The sequence below is a fragment of the Syngnathus typhle genome, linkage group LG16 (genome assembly GCF_033458585.1).
Source record: "Syngnathus typhle isolate RoL2023-S1 ecotype Sweden linkage group LG16, RoL_Styp_1.0, whole genome shotgun sequence".
Classification (NCBI taxonomy): domain Eukaryota; kingdom Metazoa; phylum Chordata; class Actinopteri; order Syngnathiformes; family Syngnathidae; genus Syngnathus; species Syngnathus typhle.
Window position 1 is genome coordinate 9309551 of NC_083753.1, and position 18615 is coordinate 9328165.

An 18615-nucleotide genomic window follows, 5' to 3' on the forward strand; every position below is an offset into this window, starting at 1 on the left:
TTTGCTACCTATGTGGACAGCTGAGTAAAGAAGCAGAAGCTGTAGATTCTGCTCTAATGTCGCTTCTGGCAGACTAACATGTAATTTAAATTGTTTAACAGAGTCTCCTGGGAGGAAAAAACAGAAACCCAGAGATGAAATAGGCGACAAGACCCTACCCCTTTTTAAAATCTCCGAAAAATACGGAAATATTTCAACACTGCGATTTCCATTTCCACAATTGTAGTTTCAAAATAAAAGCTTTTGAGAAGCATACAATAAGATATACCTTTACTTTGAAGACACAAGCGTGCAACCTCTGGGATGTAGTGGGTTTCATTTGAAGTTTTTACACATTCTAGGCAAGATGTGCGGCTAATTTGCTAGCGGTTGTCTGGGAACTTCATCCCCCAGAAAGGACGTTCCTCTTCTGCGCGAAGAGAGCAGCACAGCCTCTAGAAGAAAGTCTGCGGTTGGACATTTCTTGCATGCTTTCCGACAGACATGCCTTTGTGTTAGGAGGTGATGGCGGCGGACGTGCATAAGAATACCCGCGAGGAGAAGCGTTATGACGGTCAGGAGGGACCACCGACTCGGGGCTCTGGCTTCTGGATCTCCGCACGGACGTCCACCCTGCTACTGGTTCTTACCGTTCCTCTTCTGGCTTGGGGCGTCAAGTACTATCAAGAAGCCCATCTTCTAAAAAGACACGTGAGTTAAAGTCATAATCCAAAATATTAGGTTTAGACATTTACTGTAGCGATTAAAAACATGTGTATAGACTGTATAGTAAATATTAACAATGCATTTGCACAGCCTGGTTCATTTTTTTCTGATCACATCATGTGATGTTTGTTATAGTTGAATGCACACCGAACTATCAACAGACGTGCATTAAACTAAATTGCAGAAAAAAACCAGGAAGATTTAAGTTGTTAAACTTGAGATTGATGGGTGGGCAAGCACTCCAAAGATACAATTAATGTAAATTTTCCATATGTCCTTTAACAAAAAAGTTCTTTGTGACCTAATACTTGCCCCTCAACCCATTTTGGCGCTTGTCCCCGAATAGTTTGGCATACCACGTCTGCCCATTGTTTTTTTAAAAGCTGGGGTGTGTCTTTTAGTGATCCCATCTGGCAAAAGTCAGTGTTTGGTCTGAAATTTGCTCCCCCCTCTTTGCCACCCCATTGTGCATCTTGGCAGTCAACATGTGTCTGAGACACGGCCTGACTGGATAGAGCTAATGCAAAGAATCTGTGGCCTCCAGGCAGATCTTTTCCATTCTTTCCACTTTCTGCCAAATGTATTGTTGTAGAAGTAACCCAGTTTTGAAATCAATCAAGTATGTCTAATGAATGTGAATCTCTCTGCTTCCCATTAGGAGGAGAGCGTGCGGACTTTGGGTGCCGAGGGGCTTTTTCTCTTCTCCTCTTTAGACGTCAACCATGACCTCTATCTCAGTCCTGAGGAGTTTAAACCCGTTGTGGAGAAACTCACAGGTAGCGTAAACATAATATTTATTTTACTTCAATCAATGACTTACCCTTTTTTTTTTTCTCACCACAGGGGTTACACCTCCAGGGGACATTGAAGATGAGGTCATTGAAGACCCAGACGGGGAGACTTTAATACTGGAGGCCAAAATGGAGCCTCTGCTCATGGACTCCATGACAAAAAGCAAAGATGGATTCCTTGGGGTAAGAGCAAAACCAGGAAAATGATCACAATTTGACATCTCTCATGACAAAATGCAATGTCAGCAATATATAATATTAAGTTATTTGTTGTATAGTTTTTTTTTTTAAGTGTTGTTTGATATTTCAGGTCTCTCATAGCTGCCTGAGTGGTCTGCGCTCATGGAAGAGTCCAGCTGTGCCTTCGTCTTCCTTCTTCGCCAGCCAGTTCAAGGTCTTCCTCCCCCCAAAGAACAAGCAGGAGGTAGGAGACACCTGGTGGGTGATCCCCGGTGAGCTCAACATCTTCACTGGCTACCTGCCCAACAACCGCTACCACCCTTCCACACCGAAGGGGAAAGAGGTATCGTTCAAAAATGGATTCTGTTCACTAAAAGTCCAAATGAAGGTGACATGTTGTGCTCTTGCTCCCACCCCAGGTTTTCATTCACTCCCTGCTGACCATGTTTCACCCCCGACCCTTCGTAAAATCTCGTTTTGCACCTCAAGGCACCGTCGCGTGCATCCGTGCCCGCAACGACTTTTATTACGACATCGTATTTCGGTGAGGAGAACCACACCATGATGTCATGTTTTGAAAAGTCAAACTCAAGTTCTATTTTAATTAATTATAGTGCAATTTTGAAATAGCCATTCATAATAATTTGTAATTATGAAAGCGTGTGGGAGTGTTTTTTTTACAAAAAACATCACTTCTCCAAATCCCAAACAGGATTCACGCAGAATTCCAGCTAAACGAAGTCCCCAATTTTCCTTTCTGGTTCACGCCGGGTCAATTCACAGGCAACGTGGTCATCTCCAAAGACGCCTCGCACGTGCGCCACTTTCACCTCTACGTCCCCAGTGACAAGTAAAAGCCCCGCTTATGATGACATAACTCACCACGGCAAAGTTGTTATTTGTCTTTCCCGTCTGTCGCAGGTCTCTAAATGTGGACATGGAGTGGCTTTATGGTGCAAGTGAGAGCAGCAACATGGAGGTGGACATCGGGTTCCTACCAAAGGTAGAGTTTCTCAGTGTCTATTTTCTAGTACAGCTATCTTTATGTCTCACCGTGTTCCACAGCTGGAGTTGCAGTCCACCGGGCCATCCATTCCCTCCATCATCACGGACAAGGAGGGCAACGTCATCGACAGCCGAGCTAGCGGCGGCGAGCCGATCCAGTTCGTCTTTGAGGATATCGACTGGAGCGCTGAAATTGACCGGAAAGAAGCCGCCCGTCGCCTCGAGGTCACCCTATATCCCTTCAAGAAGGTAAAAGGTGAAGGTATTGGGGTGTTGCGCAACATGTTGCTTCATTGCTAGCATTGGACTGTACAGGTTTCCTACCTGCCTTTTTCGGAGGTCTTCCAGCGAGCCGAGGTAGAAAAAAAGTTGGTGCATTCTATTCTGCTTTGGGGAGCGCTGGACGACCAGTCCTGCTGAGGTGAGATGATCACGTTTAAGTTTGACAAACGCATTAGACGTCCACAGAAACAATTTCAGGTCTTTTGTAGGTTCTGGGCGGACTCTCCGGGAAACTGTCCTGGAAAGTTCGCCCGTTCTGGCTTTGCTTAACCAAAGCTTTGTGAGCAGCTGGTCTCTAGTCAAAGAGTTGGAGAACATGCAGGTGAGAATTGCTTCAAGCGCTCCAGAGGAGAAACTATTTGTATATACAAAGGCAATTAAGAAGCTGTCATTTGTCTCCCACTTAAATATTTCCGTTCCTCTGCTTCAGGCTGATGAGCGGAGCCCAGCGCTGAGCGAAAAGGCCCGCTTGCACCTCGACAAGTACACCTTCCCCGTGGAGATGATGGTCGCCCTGCCGAATGGAAGCGTTGTAAATAAAATCCAGACTTGAACGCAATCACCGAATTAGCCACGCGAGACTTAAGTGCTCTCATTTCTAGGTCCATCACATCAATGCTAACTTTTTCCTGGACCAGACGTCCATGAAGCCTGAGGGGGAGCAGGAGGGAACCACTTTCAGCTTCTCCGGGGAGTTTGAAGACCCCTCCACTTCCACTTACATCAGTTTCCTGAGGGAGGGGCTGGAGAGGGCTAAGGAGTACCTGGAACAGTAGTAGTGTGTGTGTGTCTGAAAAAGTGTGATAAGAAAACATCTCCAGAATTTAAGTCAGAAAACACTGAGAGCTGCTATATTTTTTTTTAGATTACAAACGTCAACATTAAGATAACCCGTTAAGATTATTGTGCAGTTTTTGTGTTACATTTCTAGATGAATCTAAGTTTGACCATTTTGGGAGTAGTGTGGTTGAAGTGTAGCCTCCAGGCACCTTTCAGCAGTTTGTGACGGTGCTGCCTGAAAGCTCTTCAGGGGCTGGGCAGAACCTGATGATAGTTGCTGATGAAGCGTTCCGGAGGAGACACCATCATTCCCTCTCCCGCCATGAGTTTGTGTCGGTCAGTCACGGTCGGAATATTTGGTAGCTTTTTTTGAGAGTCAGTGCAATGCAAAGTATCAAAATACACTAACAAGAACAGGTTGAGCATATTTGATGACGTTTATGACGATGTGTTTTCTTGAAGTTACATTTTTTTGTCTGTTTATCAGGTGCTTTTTTTTAGTTTGCCAAAGGGGAGATACACAAAACCAAAGAACATTGTTATTATTTATAGCAGTTGACTCGCAGCTTTTTGCAAATCAATACGACAAGCTGCCTAACCCCCCAAAAAACTATTTGGTTCAAGGCAAAGCGACACAGTTGATGTCCTCTCGACAGACCAAATTATTGATCTTATTTCCTGTTAACCATAAAAAAAAAAAAAAAAAAAAAGATTAAAATGTGCTACGGATTTCAATTTGTCTCATTTTGTTTGACCCTGAACAGAAAAGTGAGTTGGAATTTAACAGGAAAAAAATGTGATTCTGTAACTTTAAGGCTTTTTGTATAAAACAAAATAAAGTTTTTTTTTTTTTTTAAACAAACATAAAATGTCATCTGTTAACTCTCCATGCACCTTAACTTAGTCCAATTCTACACCATTGTAAATGCAAAAAATATTTACCTTCCACTCACTTAATCATAATTAATTTAGTAAAAATCAGCCTTCAAAATTAGCCTTGAATAAACAAAACTGCGACTAATGCTCTGCATTAATAATATCTTTATTTTATTCAGCCTACTGATGACATCCCGTCAAGAAGGGAGCATTAGCATACGCATGTTTATGAATATTATTCTCGTGTGTCTTTTCATTAACTAATGTGACTACAGGGCTGCGGCACAAAGATGCAGTGCTGTTCAAAAAATAAACAACCCATTGACAAAGTGCAAAGTCTCTTGACAGCGTTCCCTCTGGAATGAGTCATCCATTAAAACGTCCCTTCCGGCAGCTGGCGCTCTAAAGTCCTGCTGGTCCAAATCCGACCATGTGAATAAATCCTGACCTGATAGCATGAAATGACAGCCGCGTTCAAAGTGTGTGACACCTCAGCCGAATGTCCACACCTCCAGCTCCATGACGCGGAAGTCGTCCGTTTCCGAGAGGCAACAATTATTAAAGGTGTAACAGGGGCTGCTGCGACCCAAGTAGAGATTCTCGTCCAACCACAGACCAAAGTGACCACTATGAGGCAGAGAAGAGAAAATAAAAAATGGATGAAAATATATATTAGGTTCCCCGCCAAAATCCATTACTGTAAATTTTACCTTCCTCCGCCAATGGCGAATGAGTCCAAGTCTCCTTTAATGAAAAAGGAATTCTCCCCGGTCCATCTAAAGCACTGTGGTAAATAAAGTGTGTACAATTACTCACAGTGCAAGTTTGCAATTAGCAACTTGGGCTCATAAAGCTAATGACCTTGAATCGAGGATGCAACATGAAGAGAAAGGTTTCTCCCGTGCCGTAAAAGGCATCGCTGAGCCTCAACGGGTGCGAGAGGAACGCCCCGAATACCTGTGGAAGGAAAAAGAAAAGGTTCCAGCACACAAGCGGTAGTTGCAACGCTCTTCCGGGACGGCGTAAAGCGTCACCTCGTCCGTGGCGTCTTTGATGACCACGAGAGCGGGTGAGTCTGCGGCGCTCATTTTGCGGTAGAGCGACTTGAGGCTGGCGCCGTGGCGAGACGTGCTGTACGCCAGTTGCCAGGCGTGGCCCACCGTTTTCGGGGGCAGCTCCTTGCACAGCTGGGAAAAGATGATAGTTATATGTGGTGGGAGATTAAAATATTGAGACAATTTAATTTTTAATAATAAAACGAAAGGTCACTGACCTCTCTAACATCCGAGGCTTCTAAAATCTGGCTGTTCTCCACAATGGCGTTAAGTCCTTCCGGCTCCCTGTCCATGAGCTTGTCCCCGTTGTCCTCCATCAACACCATCTGCACACAACTCAATTCTACTTCCTCCATTTGTTGCGTCTGGAAAAACAAACCACTCACCTCCCAGTCATCTCCTGAACTGTGCTGCTTCGGTGACACTCCTTCCTCCTCTTCATCCTCCAGCAGTACAAACTCCTCTTCATTATGTTCCGCCTCCCCGTGCTCTTCTCCTCCGCCCTTGAGCAGACACAAGTCGGGTCGACGGCGCTTGAGAAAGGCGTGGAGCTCGTCGGAACTAAGCGGGAGGACAGGAAGCTATTCAGGACAGCTCGGGTTCACAAATAGGCTAGCAGCTGTGTCAACAAGTTTCCAAACAAGAGGTTGAATAGACAACCTGAGTGGCAACTCGGGTTTTTAACGCTCTCCGTCATTCCTCACGGTGAATGTTTGACAGGCGAGTTAGCCATACCTCTCCTGCGAAAGGGCGATCCAAGCTTCCCGTCTGGCAGCTGCCGTTTCAGTCATTCCAAATTGAAATCCTCCGGCCTTCTTTTTCCTTCCTGCCGACGACTGAACCCGCAGTCGGATAAAGATAACACACCTGGGGTTTTCTGATGAGGGCTTTGCAGGCACTGGAGATTTCAAAAAGGGAATTTATTTAGACGACACGACTGCGTTCAACAGCGCAGAGTGTTAAGTACCTGCAGTCTGACTCGACGCAGGAGCGGATCGCGCCTCATCCGTCGTCTTCACGTGACTTGACACTTCCGGAGCGCCGCAGCAGAAGGTGGCGGCCACACCGAGGGCTCCTCCGGAAGCTTCTGAAGATGTTTCAGATGGATTCTTATCAAGATGCTCCTCAGGTACTTTTTTGCAGTCACTTTCTGCACAGGCCTCCTTTTTGAGACTCAAAGTGGAGAGCTCTGCAGGTGCTCGAAGTGAAACCGATTCCTTCTTCTGATCCTGGCTTTTGGGATTTTTCAGTCTGTGGAAAAGTTTTCTGCCTTTTCTCCTAAAACAAAAAATCAGATTAGATGGATTTTTTTTTAATCCTGTGATAATTTAATTCTGATAACGGCTACCAGATTAATTTGATTATTTTTACCTCTGATGGGAGTAGTGAAAGTGAACATGTGAGATATCAGAGTAGAAGGAAACGGACGACAGCTGGTCCACAGAGCATGACAGGAGGTACTCCTCGCATCCGTGCTCTTTCACCAGTGGGTGCGTTTTGCACGGGTCGAAGAAGAGTTTATTCGTCGTCACCAGGAGGATTCCCGAAACCACACCCTGATGAAGCCAAGGTAGAAAATAGTCATATATTTAAAAAAAAAAAAAAATCTCTGCATTTGGATTTACCTTGCGGTCAGTGATGTGGCGGCAGAATAATTTGAGATAAGGCGTGGCATCTGGACCTTCCCCCTGACAGCACTCGGGCGGAAGAGCCAAAAGGCAGAGCTGTCCGTCAGGCATCGGAACCGCCTCCACATCCTGTTGTTGATGACATAAAATGCCTGTTGACTGTACACACAGCATACTTGCCCTCTTTTGTTAACTTGGATTGAGCTTCTACTGAGAAAAACAATCATGTTACATGTTCTTTAAATAGAGAGCTAGCAAATGCTTGCGTGACTTTTATGCTATCCAAACAACATTCGCTCATGGTTTTGCTGACATTGGGAACAGAGCAGAAAATATTAAATTGACTACTGATAGCAAAAGAAAAAAAAAAACTTGACGGTCATTTAACAGATTAGATAAAAATAAAGAAAAAAAAACACCAGAAGTTGTTTTTGCCATAAATTATTCAGCCAATATCATATTTGCTAAAATAAGACCATGGACAAAAAATGTTTTCTGCATCCTCTGGAGCATGCAAGATGAAATATGAGATAGAACAGATGACAAGGAACACCTTGATAAAAGAATTTTAAAAAATGCCTTGAGGAGATGAACAAATTGTCTATTAATAGACATTTTAAAGGACCTTTAATCAACTTCTAATTATTAAGGATGTCAAAGATTACTTAATCCTCTCATTATAAAACATAAATAAACTAAGAATTTGCCATCAAAAACCAAGATCATTTGAGTTACCAGTAGTTTGTCATATTCTGCTTCAGGCAAGGGCGACTGGGCAGTAGCAGCGAGTCGCTCTGCGAAATCGGGAACCATCCCCGGCGACGTCTTTTCCTCGGAACCGGCCGTGGCGGTGCTCTTCACCTCTTCGGCTTGCTGCTGCTGCTTCACAACGGAGGCCATGTTAAGAGTGACATAGCCCGGCAACTGTGAAGTACTTCCTCTTTCTGCCTGCATTGCCCCCTCCTTTCTGTGTTTGTATTAATAGCAAGAGCTGCACATGACACCATTTAAGACATTAAAGTCGCCGTAAAGAACATACGTTTAAGACATCAGGATTTAGCAAGAGAGTTCAACTCTTCGTCTTTATGAACAAAGTGCTTGACGAAAACGCTTTCGATATCCACCATGTGTACTGTTTTGCATGTCAACTCGAAAACAATAACAAGTGAGCTTGCGTCTTGTGACAAGTGCTGACAAGTACCTCCATGCGGACAAGGGCGGCGGACAAAGGTGCTGATTGTGACCGAGGAGGAGGAGCTGTGTCACCGCTGCCGAAGCGGGATGAGATGTTGAACACTGACTCATCCTGTTGGGAGGATGATAAACAACTAAACCACAGGACACTAAATTAGGTACACTTAAATCAAAATCTAGAATTTTAAAGGGGTAAAAAAACACTTAAGCAAAAACTAGATAAATGCAGCGTCATTGCAAATTGACCCGACGCTGTTTTTAGAAGCGTTTAATTATCCCCATTCAAGAGCTGAGCTAATGAATGTAATAAAAGACAAAAATACCTTTGAGTAAACATGAGAAAATGCAGTCCTGCTGTTGTATTTGCTGTAGAGGCTCTGAAACGCTTTCAGTCTACCCATGACGACCGAAACACTCATCTATGAACTGAACCTTGGACACGCTTCCTTTAATATACTTTATCACTTTCCCAGCCATAAACGTTTACATAATAGAGATGACATTTTCCAGTCTTCCCTTTTTGAGCTATTGGACTGACCGTGCTGCTTTGGGCCTCATGTGACAACTGTTTGGTTTGCTCTTGCTTCACTGCCATGTTGGAGTCCCATGAGGTCCCTGTGGGGACACCAAAAAGTCACACATTCATTTGACATCACATGACAATAGAATGGAATCAACTTGAACAGTGATTTTCAAAATGTGCTGTGAGTACTGGCTCACTCTAGTGGTACTTAAAATAATCACTGCACAAGTATTGCATTTTATTTGGTACATTTATCCTTTATATAGGCACAAATTTTAAAATTGATAATTATAATTGTGACTTGCAAAAAATGGTGTCTTCACATCCAGGGTACCTTGCAGGTAATACTGTCGTAGTATCGGGTTTCTAATGTGCGGGATGTGGTCTAGAGGTTGGCCAGCCGCAGTTTGGTACTGATGATGCTGGTGGCTGGCTGAAGGCTCCTGCAAGCTTCGGGCCTGAGGTTGGGTGTCCCAAGGCGGCTTGGCGAAATGCGGAGGCTGAGAGACCCCCGCGGGCAGCTTTGAGCCCAGTCTGAAGAAAGAATGGAAAGGATACTTCAATTGAATGCAGCTAATAGGGGGTTATTTGAAGTCAAGCAGCTAAAACATTCTTGTTCATAGCATAATCTGACACAACACATTCTTTGTCCCAGCCTTCTCCTCACATCAAGAAATGAATGAAAGGCTGTATTGTGGCAGGTTTAAACCTGAAAGGCAAAAGCGAACCAAACGTGGCTTGCTTTTATTTCTATGCAGCACGCCGAAATCCTAACCTGCTCTTCACATTGCCAAAGTAGCTGGTCCGGGTCTTGTCCCTCTGCGGTTTGTGCTCCATGCCGATGTCTACCCTCCTCACAGACTGAGCCATCCTTTTTGTCTTTTTAGTCTGATGCTGGCTGCGGTCCCGCTGTAGAAGGAGGAGGGGGGCTCAACTGGCATCCTTCCTCCTCCTCACTATTCCCCATGACTGGCTTGTTTTTTTCGCTTTACAGCATCTGCAGTTCACAAGACAAGGCGGCAACATAACTGTGGTGCAGAAGGGGGGGTCAGGTTGCATACATGGATGAATTTTTGCAGACGCAGGAAAGTCATCTTAGTGGGCTAATGGAGCCAGCTTGCCAATTCAATTAGCATGTTCAAACAATTGGAAGGGTGAAACAAACTCCCGTCCTGTTAGACATTATTTTAATCCTGTTGTGTCTCTTCTATTCCATTGCACCCTGTCGTAAAATAACAATGAAGCTATACTGATCATGAAAGTCATGAACTCTTTACTGCAAATACTTTGGTCATCATATAGGAGGAAATGCACTTCCACTAGAGGGCAGTAGGCACAATTAACCTGTATATCCACCTGTTGTCATTCATCAAACAGTGTCAAGCTTTTCTGCATTCAAAGTAGGTGTATTTATTTAGTAAATGTTTTTCCAGTGCAAAATATGAGCAGTGACCAATACAAAAGGGGAAACACTGCTCGAAATGTCTCAGTGTTTAGACAACTACCTCTATGCTGCATGTAGACATTTAATTCACAGCGCAGGAATGCATCATTCCAAAGGCCCGCAGCCTTTCTTTTTTAATTTTATTGTGGGAGGTGATTTGATTTGTTTGATCAGCTGAGAGTTTAAAAACACACACCCATGTAAATAATCAGCGTGCTTTCAGGAAGTGCTGACGAGTTTGCTTTAATCGCCGCAGGGGAAGTGCAAAACTATACGCGGCGTTTTGACAGGTAGCAATGGATCGGAAGCATAACAACACAGCAACTTCCCAAAGGATGAACAAAGGACAAAGGCTGTCACATACCGGTCACTCGCGGAGGGATGCCGAAAGCCCCCGTCCTTAAGATGCGGTGTTATGATAACGTCGCATTCAAGACTGCTGCAATCATGGTCCGCCCACTAGCTATTAAAACCAGTTTTCGCCCTTTAACTTCCTGCAAAAGCGGAAATTTGTTTGAGGGAACGATCTTATATGATCAGAGATGACATATAACCGACTCGCGACTTTCTCTACTACAGTGTTTAATACAGTGTGTAAGCTTCTCTTTTAGCGGTTACAAACATAACTTTGTACTTTCGAATTTAAATTGTTAAATTTGAATGAAGATAAAAATAACCTTTGATTGAAAAGTGTTCGGCGCAACCGCTAGGAGCGCTATGATACAAAATCTTCTCAATTCCATCACCGGAATTTGAACACCGGCTTCCGCCAATGGACATCACAACAGTGAAAGACGGAAAGGAGAAACTTCGCCTCGGTTATAATCTACCACTTCGAACCTCACATCTCATTTGCCGTAAGTTTCGATTGTGTGGTTTTACTTTTTGTCTTTGAATTCAAATGCAGCGCCTGGGAAATCGATGGTATCATCGTCTGCTACCGAAGCTAATAAACGGCCTATTGTATTTGATACCGTTAGCCGCCGGTGCTAATAATCCAATGACGCTGTCTGCACTCACGCACTTTAGCATCCTTCTACTTTTTAATCATCGAAAGAAAAAAATTGAAAACGTGCGTAAAGGGTGACATCACGATTTGAAGAAGATATAGTGATCCCTCCCCCCCCAATTGAATTAACCAGGTAAATTTGACGTCATAACAAAGTGGAGACGGTGATTTATTTTTTGTCCCCAATTTAAATTTGCTACCCGGTGTTACCCAAAAAGGTTAGTAATTGCCTATAGATGCCACAAGATAGTGGCAAAACACTGCATATGTTTAAAGGGAAACCCTTTAAGTCACTTCAACGCCCGTCCTTGACACGAAATTGCCACCAGATGTCGCCATTAGAATACTATCACTGTGCACAAAACAGCACAAGTCTTGATGAATGACAGGGAATTAATTGATTACAAAAGAAAATCGACCAAGCGTCAAATTTACAGATTCTCATACTATGCAAATAACTAAAAGTATAAATTCCATTCGTCCCTTTCAAGGCAGCATTACTATTCATTTCACATAATCCAGTTTAAATCAGTCTAATCACATCATATGCACCAATTGTGTTAATGTAGAACAAAGCAAATCTGAGCCCAATTTAGTTGTTCATTCGTCCAAAGTTAGTTTATGTCTTGTCTCTCTGATTGTGTCTCCCCAACAGATGCTCCTGACTAATCTCCAATTTACATCCCGAGAGTTGTCAGATTAACGCAGCATCTGTTCATTGAACTGCTCAGTCTTGAGCCACTAAGAGCACCAAAGCATCGGTGCTCCTCATAAAGCTGAGCCGTCACCATGGAAACCCAAACAGTAAGACAGCACTTTGTTTTAGACGCCGCATCAATTAGCACTGCCGTTTTCACACTGCCATTTTTCGCCAGTGGAAACATCCTGGCGTCTAGATGTTCAGAGATGCAGTCTTTGCCCTTTTTTTCTTGCAGGATGTTATTCCTATCTGGCAAAACAAGCCTCATGGATCCACTCGCAGTGTGGTGAGAAGAATAGGCTCCACTCTTCCACTCAAACCCCCACAAAGGGCATGTTTCCAGGTACTGCCCCCTCATTTTTGAAACTCTCTTTACGTAATATAAAATGCATTAATTTAACTTGTGAACATCAGGAACTACCTGGTCTTCCCTCACTTCGCCCTATGGATGGCCCCATAGTTCCAACCTTGGCAGATATTGCCTGGATTGTTGCAGATGAAGAAGAGACATACGCCAGAGTGCGGTAAAGACAAATAAAGGAATTGATCTGATTTGTGAAAGTGGAACAATTTGAATCGGGTTCAATTTACTACACAAGTTAGAAGCTTACCTTGTGAGATTTTTCCCTTTTTTATTCGTCCAGGAGTGACAGTCGCCCTCTCAAACACGAATGGAGGCCCACGCCGCTCCTGGTGCTACACAGGAACTCGTCGGTGCCCAACTTCCGACGGGAGGGCAAGCGGATGGAGGGCCTGAGGAAACCTGGGGTGACTGCGCTCAACCGCACCACCGCCCTGCAGGATGAGCTGAGCAAACTTCGAGCGCAGATTGCAAAGATTGTGGCCGAGGACACTGGTAAATCAATTATTGTTAAAGCCCCCCAAAAAAAGACGTTTGATTATATAATTAATTCCAGGATCCAACCCATTGACTCCTGACCTGCTCTCACCTGACGACACCACCATGAGCTTTTCCATGGCGCCCTTCGAGACCGCCCCCTACCAGCCGGCGGCCACGGTAGCCGCCTCCTTCGTCATTAGCGACGTCACAGAGGAAGAGGAGGAGGAGGAAGACGACGAAAAGGATATGGTGTCGGTGGTGTCGGAGCTGGTCCCCGATCCCCTCCCGCCGGTTTCCATGACGGCGTCGGCCACCTTTGACCTGGACAGGCCCAGCATGGACTACCGCGAGGCGGAGGAGGACACGGTGTCGTTGTCCAAGTCCACCAGCTTTGCAGACGTGATGGACATCCTGAAGGACATGAACCGTATGAAGATGAGCAAAGACAGGTAGAAACTTTTTGAAATATTACTTCATCTATTACCACGCAAGTCTGCCGCTTTAAAAAAAACATTTTTGAATCGTCAGATTTAACAGAGGCTGCACGTCCCTGAGAGAGGAGGACTCTGCTTCTCTGATCTCTGAAGCACTAAGGAAAAAATTTGTCCTGAAGGAAGAAGACAGCGTTGCCGGCAAGCCCATTTAGTTGACCCTGGCTTGCCGCTGCTCCATGTAAGTCGCAATGCGTTTTTATCGACACGATATTATGACGCTAGTGTGGTCCTATGTCTTGAACTGTTTTTATCTCCCTGCTTGTTTTCAGGCCTTCTCCCGTGAACTGTCATGGTTTGCAGCCTCGCTCCTCAGACCTCAATGCAGTAGCTGCCTGCTGCCAGTTAGTTAACAAATCTCTTCTAGTCCAATTTTTGCTCGAGGTTTCAGAACAATAACTCAGACTGTTTCAACTGAGGAGTGACCAGTGACCCAATAAGGAGCACTTTTTAGCCATCCAAAAGGACGGTTTTTAATTGGGATGTTGTTGTTTTTTCCCCACTTTCTATACCCTACTTGAATAGGTTTGCGAGTACAATTTAAAGTCAGTGTATACGTTGAGCTTAAATGGCTCAAACAGGAGGGCGGGAGGACCTATATGTGTTTTCTCATAACTTTGTACAGGAGATGAGTGGTGATTATAAATATTCCTGGTGACGCCTTACCGTCTGTTGCCTGTTCAGATGTCTGATTTTAGTCACTCACCCACCCCCGATTTGTGCCACAACTTCATTTTTATCAGCCCATTCCTTATTGCCTAACCATTTTTGTTAACATTTGTTTAGTGTGCTATTTTTCCCCCCCTTCACCAAATTACCAAAACATATGTTGGAATGACCCCACCACAAAAAGGCTTGCTGTTATGCCACTTTTATTTCACCTTGCATTCTTTCCCCTTCTATCACTATTAAATGAAGACATTTCATAGTCACCTGACAAGTTCAATTATACCTCGGTTTCTCACCATTGAGCCTCTTTGTTGGGTTGAACACAATTCTACATTGCTAGAATATGCATGTTGTTTTTTTATGTATTGATTTGTAAATAAAAATGGGAAAATGTTTTGAAACTAATATCGTGGAATCGTATTCCTGGTGCAGTTCAGAATGTTACCACAAGAGGGCAGATGAGCTCATCTAAACGTCTGAAAAAGGGATTAGCTCCATTAAAGTAATTAATCACCCTAGTCAAACATTATTATCATGCACTCTGCCCCATTCCCTCCTTTTTTTTTTTCTTTTCAAAATGAAGCTGCTCCTAAGTTAGCCACAGTCTATTTTCTGAAGGAGTCTTTGGCCTAGTTCAGTTCACCTCCACCTTGAACAGCCATCTGAATGTAGGTCTTGAGAAATGTCTGGGGGGGGGATCCATAAATGAGACTTTCATAATTAGTCTCTGTTAAATATAGAGCTGTTCAACTTTTTTTGATTGTGTTTTCCTGCTATATCTATACAATCGTTTATTTCCCTCCGCCTATTTCAGTGGACCCTTTTGTGTCCGAATATTGTTTTTCTTTACTCCACCAGCCTGTTTGTTAGCTGCTGTACTTCATTTTTAGGACAGAATTTTGTCATTTTGTTTTTTTATTGATTGATGAGCCTGCCAAAATATGTTGAGCAGTGCTGTTATGAGCATTCATCATTGTGAATTACAGCTGTGCTGAAACCAAACTAGGGTAAGAGCAAGCATTCGAGCAGCTGTTGTTTGCAGACCGCAGGTATTGTCACAGTTAATAGTCTTTAACATGTCGCATCCTCCCAGCTAGTGACGGGAAATAGCTTGGCTCTTGGGTCACATTTCCAAACTTTGCCTTCTATTCCCCCCCCAATCCGAAACGTGAGTCTAAAAACTGCCAAATGAAAGAAAAACCAAAGTGCTATCCTGTGAGTATTAAATGGGAAATGGCTTCAACTTGTTTTTTTTTTTGTTTTTTTTACTTCCCAATGCCAGATTGTGACTCACCCCCATTTCCAGGCTGAATAAGCTTCCACTTAGGAAAAAGGAAATACCAGAGCAGAATTCTCCGATGATCCCACGAGCTCTCCAATGTGCAGCTTGTGAGTTGATCAAGTGATAACATGATCATCTGCCTGGCTAAAAAGGGAGACATTTTGCCAAAGAACTGCCCCCCCCCTCTTTTTTTTGCTCCATTTGATTGATCTGATCGCTGTATCTTAGCAACCGCCATAAATTGACGCAGAGCGGATGACAAAGGTCTGGAAGAAGACAGGCGTTGTGCCCTCTTACCCCCCCCCTCCCAAGCATCCATCCGCGTCATCGAGACACAAAGCCGATCACTTAGGACTCACAACGGGCTGCCCGCTCGCATTCATATCGTAATAGAACTTAAGTGAACCGTGCAGCTGTTTGTGGCACTTAAGGCCTGTGCGGTATTGTTTGGCGCGCTAACAACACGGAGGTAGAACAGTTGATTGTTCGCTTTGAGCGTAGCTAGCAGACGCGCAATTAGCTGCAGAGCCGCTTGCAAATTGCTAATCAGCTGATTAGTCTGATTTTGCGCTCAAAAACAACTGCTAGCTTAGCTAAAAAAAAAAACAGGGTTAGCTTAATTGTTTTGAAGACTCTTAAATCTTGAACTAGTAGTAAAAGAGCATAAGGTACAAAAATGCAAGGAACAAAAAGTCAGAGGTCAGAGGTCACCTTGACTATTAATAGATTTTGATGAGCTCTAGAGTTCATAAGTGGACAATATGGTGTTATTTTTGGGCTCCAAACATATTACGCGTGCAGAAAGAAATAAACAGCTTGTAAGAATTCATTTAGTAGATGTACTACTGCAATTGAAAGTAAAGCTGTCCCCAAAGTCACCGGCTGCTCCCTTCCGTTCTGTTTTTAGCCGCCGCCTCGTTAGCGCTGACCGCCGCGCACCGAGTCCGAGATGGCCAGCTGGAGACCAGTTAAGGTCAGCGGCGCCATTCCATCAAATGATAGAAACATCATGAAACGAATTTTGGCTTTGAGCTTGGTTGCAGCGGGAGGAAAGGGTTTAGCATTTCAAACGGTTTTACGCCTTCGGAATGCTAAATAAACGCGCGGTGAAATTTGCATATGATTTATAACTTCATTCAAAGGCTAACTTGAATGAAGTCTTGATAAATATGAGTCAACATTTTGTTTGCCGAATATGTCCCAATGTACTTGTAGCTAAATGCTACAGACGTAGCATTTTTTTCACCATAATGTCGTTTAATATCATTTAACCTTACTCGGATTCATAGACGCCGGTGTCTCATTACTTTGTCATGTACCCTGCAGAGACTATTCCTAGGACAGCTCATAATAAGATCGCCTAATTAGCCTCGGTTCTCAGGGAATCTATTTGCTCACCGCTGTAACACATGCTGGGGACGTTGTGTGTGCGCGTGTGTGTGTAATGTCAAGTTGGTAATTGGCACACTTTGAGATGACAGGCATTAAAGGGCTATTTCAAGCATTTAATAGAACGTGACATTTAATGTTCTTCCTTTCATTTGACGACATAAGGGTGTTGGATCATCCAGTTATGTATTCAAATTTGGAGACTGTGAGGGAGGGAAAAGTTTGAGTATTGCAACATGCTGGTGTGGGGATTTGATCATGTCCTGCAACAAGATCAATTCTTTCAAATATATAAATAGAAATATTAGGAATTTCGGATGTTGAAAACTGTCCGTTCTGTCCATCTTTCCAAATAAATGTAAATACGATCTACCGTTTTTTTCCATGTATAATGCGCAAAATTTAGCTAATTTATTGTCCTAAAATCTGGGGTGCGCATTATACATGGGTACAAAAAAAAAAAATAATTCTCAAAATTCTTTTTTTTTTTTTTAAATCCGGATATCATACGGAGGCTGCCATTACAGATGTGCTTTTTTCTCTGCTGTTCACTTCAAACACACTCCATACGAACACAATGCTCTCGTATCAGACGCTTGCTAGATCACCTGCTCGTTTGCTGTCACAATGTACCCTACACAAATCCGAAACATTTCTTCGCTATTGAGTATGCTAGCGCATGCGCAGTGATACTGACCGGCAGAACATCCGGTTGTTCCAAAGATGATCTTTTTTCTGAAATAACTTTACGTTCACGGACTTAAGTAGGAGTCAAAATCTGGGTGCGTATTATACATGGGTGCAGGCTTTTTTCCAGCATCAACATGCCATTTTTAGGGTGCGTATTATACATGGGGGCGCATTATACACGGAAAAAAACGGTATTTAATTATAATGTTTTTTTTTTTTATTTCATCTTGATTTTTTTAGTTTTTAAAATGTACCAATTTTAATTACTTTTGAACGCGACTTTATGATGAATATTTTTGCATTTTTCAGCTTTATTTTAGCTTTGTTTTAGAATTAGTTCTAAAAGATTTTTTTCATTGACTGAGCATAACAGATGGATGGAGGAAATCTTCGGATTATAACTTTTACTTCATTTGTCTTTATCCCGCTCTCTTCTTTTTTTTTCCCCCTTCGCCTCCGTTAAGCAGCCACTAATTATAGTGATTTCTCCACTGGTTTCGACATCTGGACGAGTCCAAAAATAGCTGGTACGGTGACGTGGCTGTTAGTACATCACAATAACGTGTGGAGAAGCGGCCCATTATTCACCACGTCATCAGCGTGAATCCAAATGTCAATCAAAACACTCGAATGGAACTCCATTCCTTGCCAGCGCCTGTTTCCATGTTTCCTCGTCATCATACTCCTCTTGAGACACTGACCGCATGTTTCACAGGGAACATTCTGCACTTCTGGGATATACTTTCGAAGAAAAGATGATGCTGTTTTTCCACTCAAAGACATCGTGTCCATTACGATCCAGGTCTCAATGTTCTAATCGCAGTGATAGTAGAAATAGCAGAGGTGTGATGAAACCCTCCATTTGGAATAATTGCTGTTGCTGTGGGCTTTTTTTATTTCCAATGTTGCCAGCTGATTTTCAAAGTATCTATCTATCTATCTATCTATCTATCTATCTATCTATCTATCTATCTATCTATCTATCTATCTATCTATCTATCTATCTATCTATCTATCTATCTATCTATCTATCTATCTATCTATCTATCTATCTATCTATCTATCTATCTATCTATCTATC

At 43.3% G+C, this 18615-nt stretch overlaps 3 protein-coding genes across 8 annotated transcripts; 2 read left to right on the top strand and 1 right to left on the bottom strand.

The window, feature by feature from the left end:
* Positions 1-308: 308 nt before the first annotated feature.
* On the top strand, positions 309-4461 carry selenon (selenoprotein N). Its single transcript, XM_061302246.1, has 12 exons — positions 309-690; positions 1364-1481; positions 1549-1679; positions 1807-2019; positions 2096-2220; positions 2389-2526; positions 2598-2679; positions 2742-2930; positions 2997-3102; positions 3173-3285; positions 3394-3495; positions 3566-4461. Exons 1-12 carry the CDS (start codon positions 505-507, stop codon positions 3737-3739), a joined length of 1677 nt encoding a protein of 558 aa, XP_061158230.1. The 5' UTR covers positions 309-504; the 3' UTR covers positions 3740-4461.
* Positions 4462-4767: 306 nt separating this feature from the next.
* Positions 4768-10959, bottom strand: si:ch211-15d5.11 (oxidation resistance protein 1). Of its 6 annotated transcripts, none has more exons than XM_061302240.1 (16): positions 10828-10959; positions 9795-10016; positions 9354-9553; positions 9035-9111; positions 8504-8608; positions 8038-8181; positions 7300-7431; positions 7046-7230; positions 6642-6952; positions 6410-6572; positions 6061-6235; positions 5893-6000; positions 5654-5806; positions 5481-5576; positions 5330-5403; positions 4768-5246 (listed from the first exon to the last, which is right to left on the bottom strand). In XM_061302240.1, the coding sequence occupies exons 2-16, from the start codon at positions 9887-9889 to the stop codon at positions 5111-5113; spliced, it is 2154 nt and encodes a 717-aa protein (XP_061158224.1). In that variant the 5' UTR covers positions 9890-10016; positions 10828-10959; the 3' UTR covers positions 4768-5110. The 6 variants fall into 6 exon arrangements, with proteins under 6 accessions (XP_061158224.1, XP_061158223.1, XP_061158227.1 ...); XM_061302239.1 differs by having other exon boundaries at positions 8038-8184; XM_061302243.1 differs by lacking the exons at positions 9795-10016; positions 10828-10959 and having other exon boundaries at positions 8038-8184; positions 9325-9465.
* A 1168-nt stretch (positions 10960-12127) lies between these two features.
* On the top strand, positions 12128-14578 carry mtfr1l (mitochondrial fission regulator 1-like). Its single transcript, XM_061302247.1, has 7 exons — positions 12128-12276; positions 12408-12515; positions 12587-12696; positions 12817-13028; positions 13090-13462; positions 13542-13685; positions 13777-14578. Exons 1-6 carry the CDS (start codon positions 12262-12264, stop codon positions 13657-13659), a joined length of 936 nt encoding a protein of 311 aa, XP_061158231.1. The 5' UTR covers positions 12128-12261; the 3' UTR covers positions 13660-13685; positions 13777-14578.
* Positions 14579-18615: the final 4037 nt, after the last annotated feature.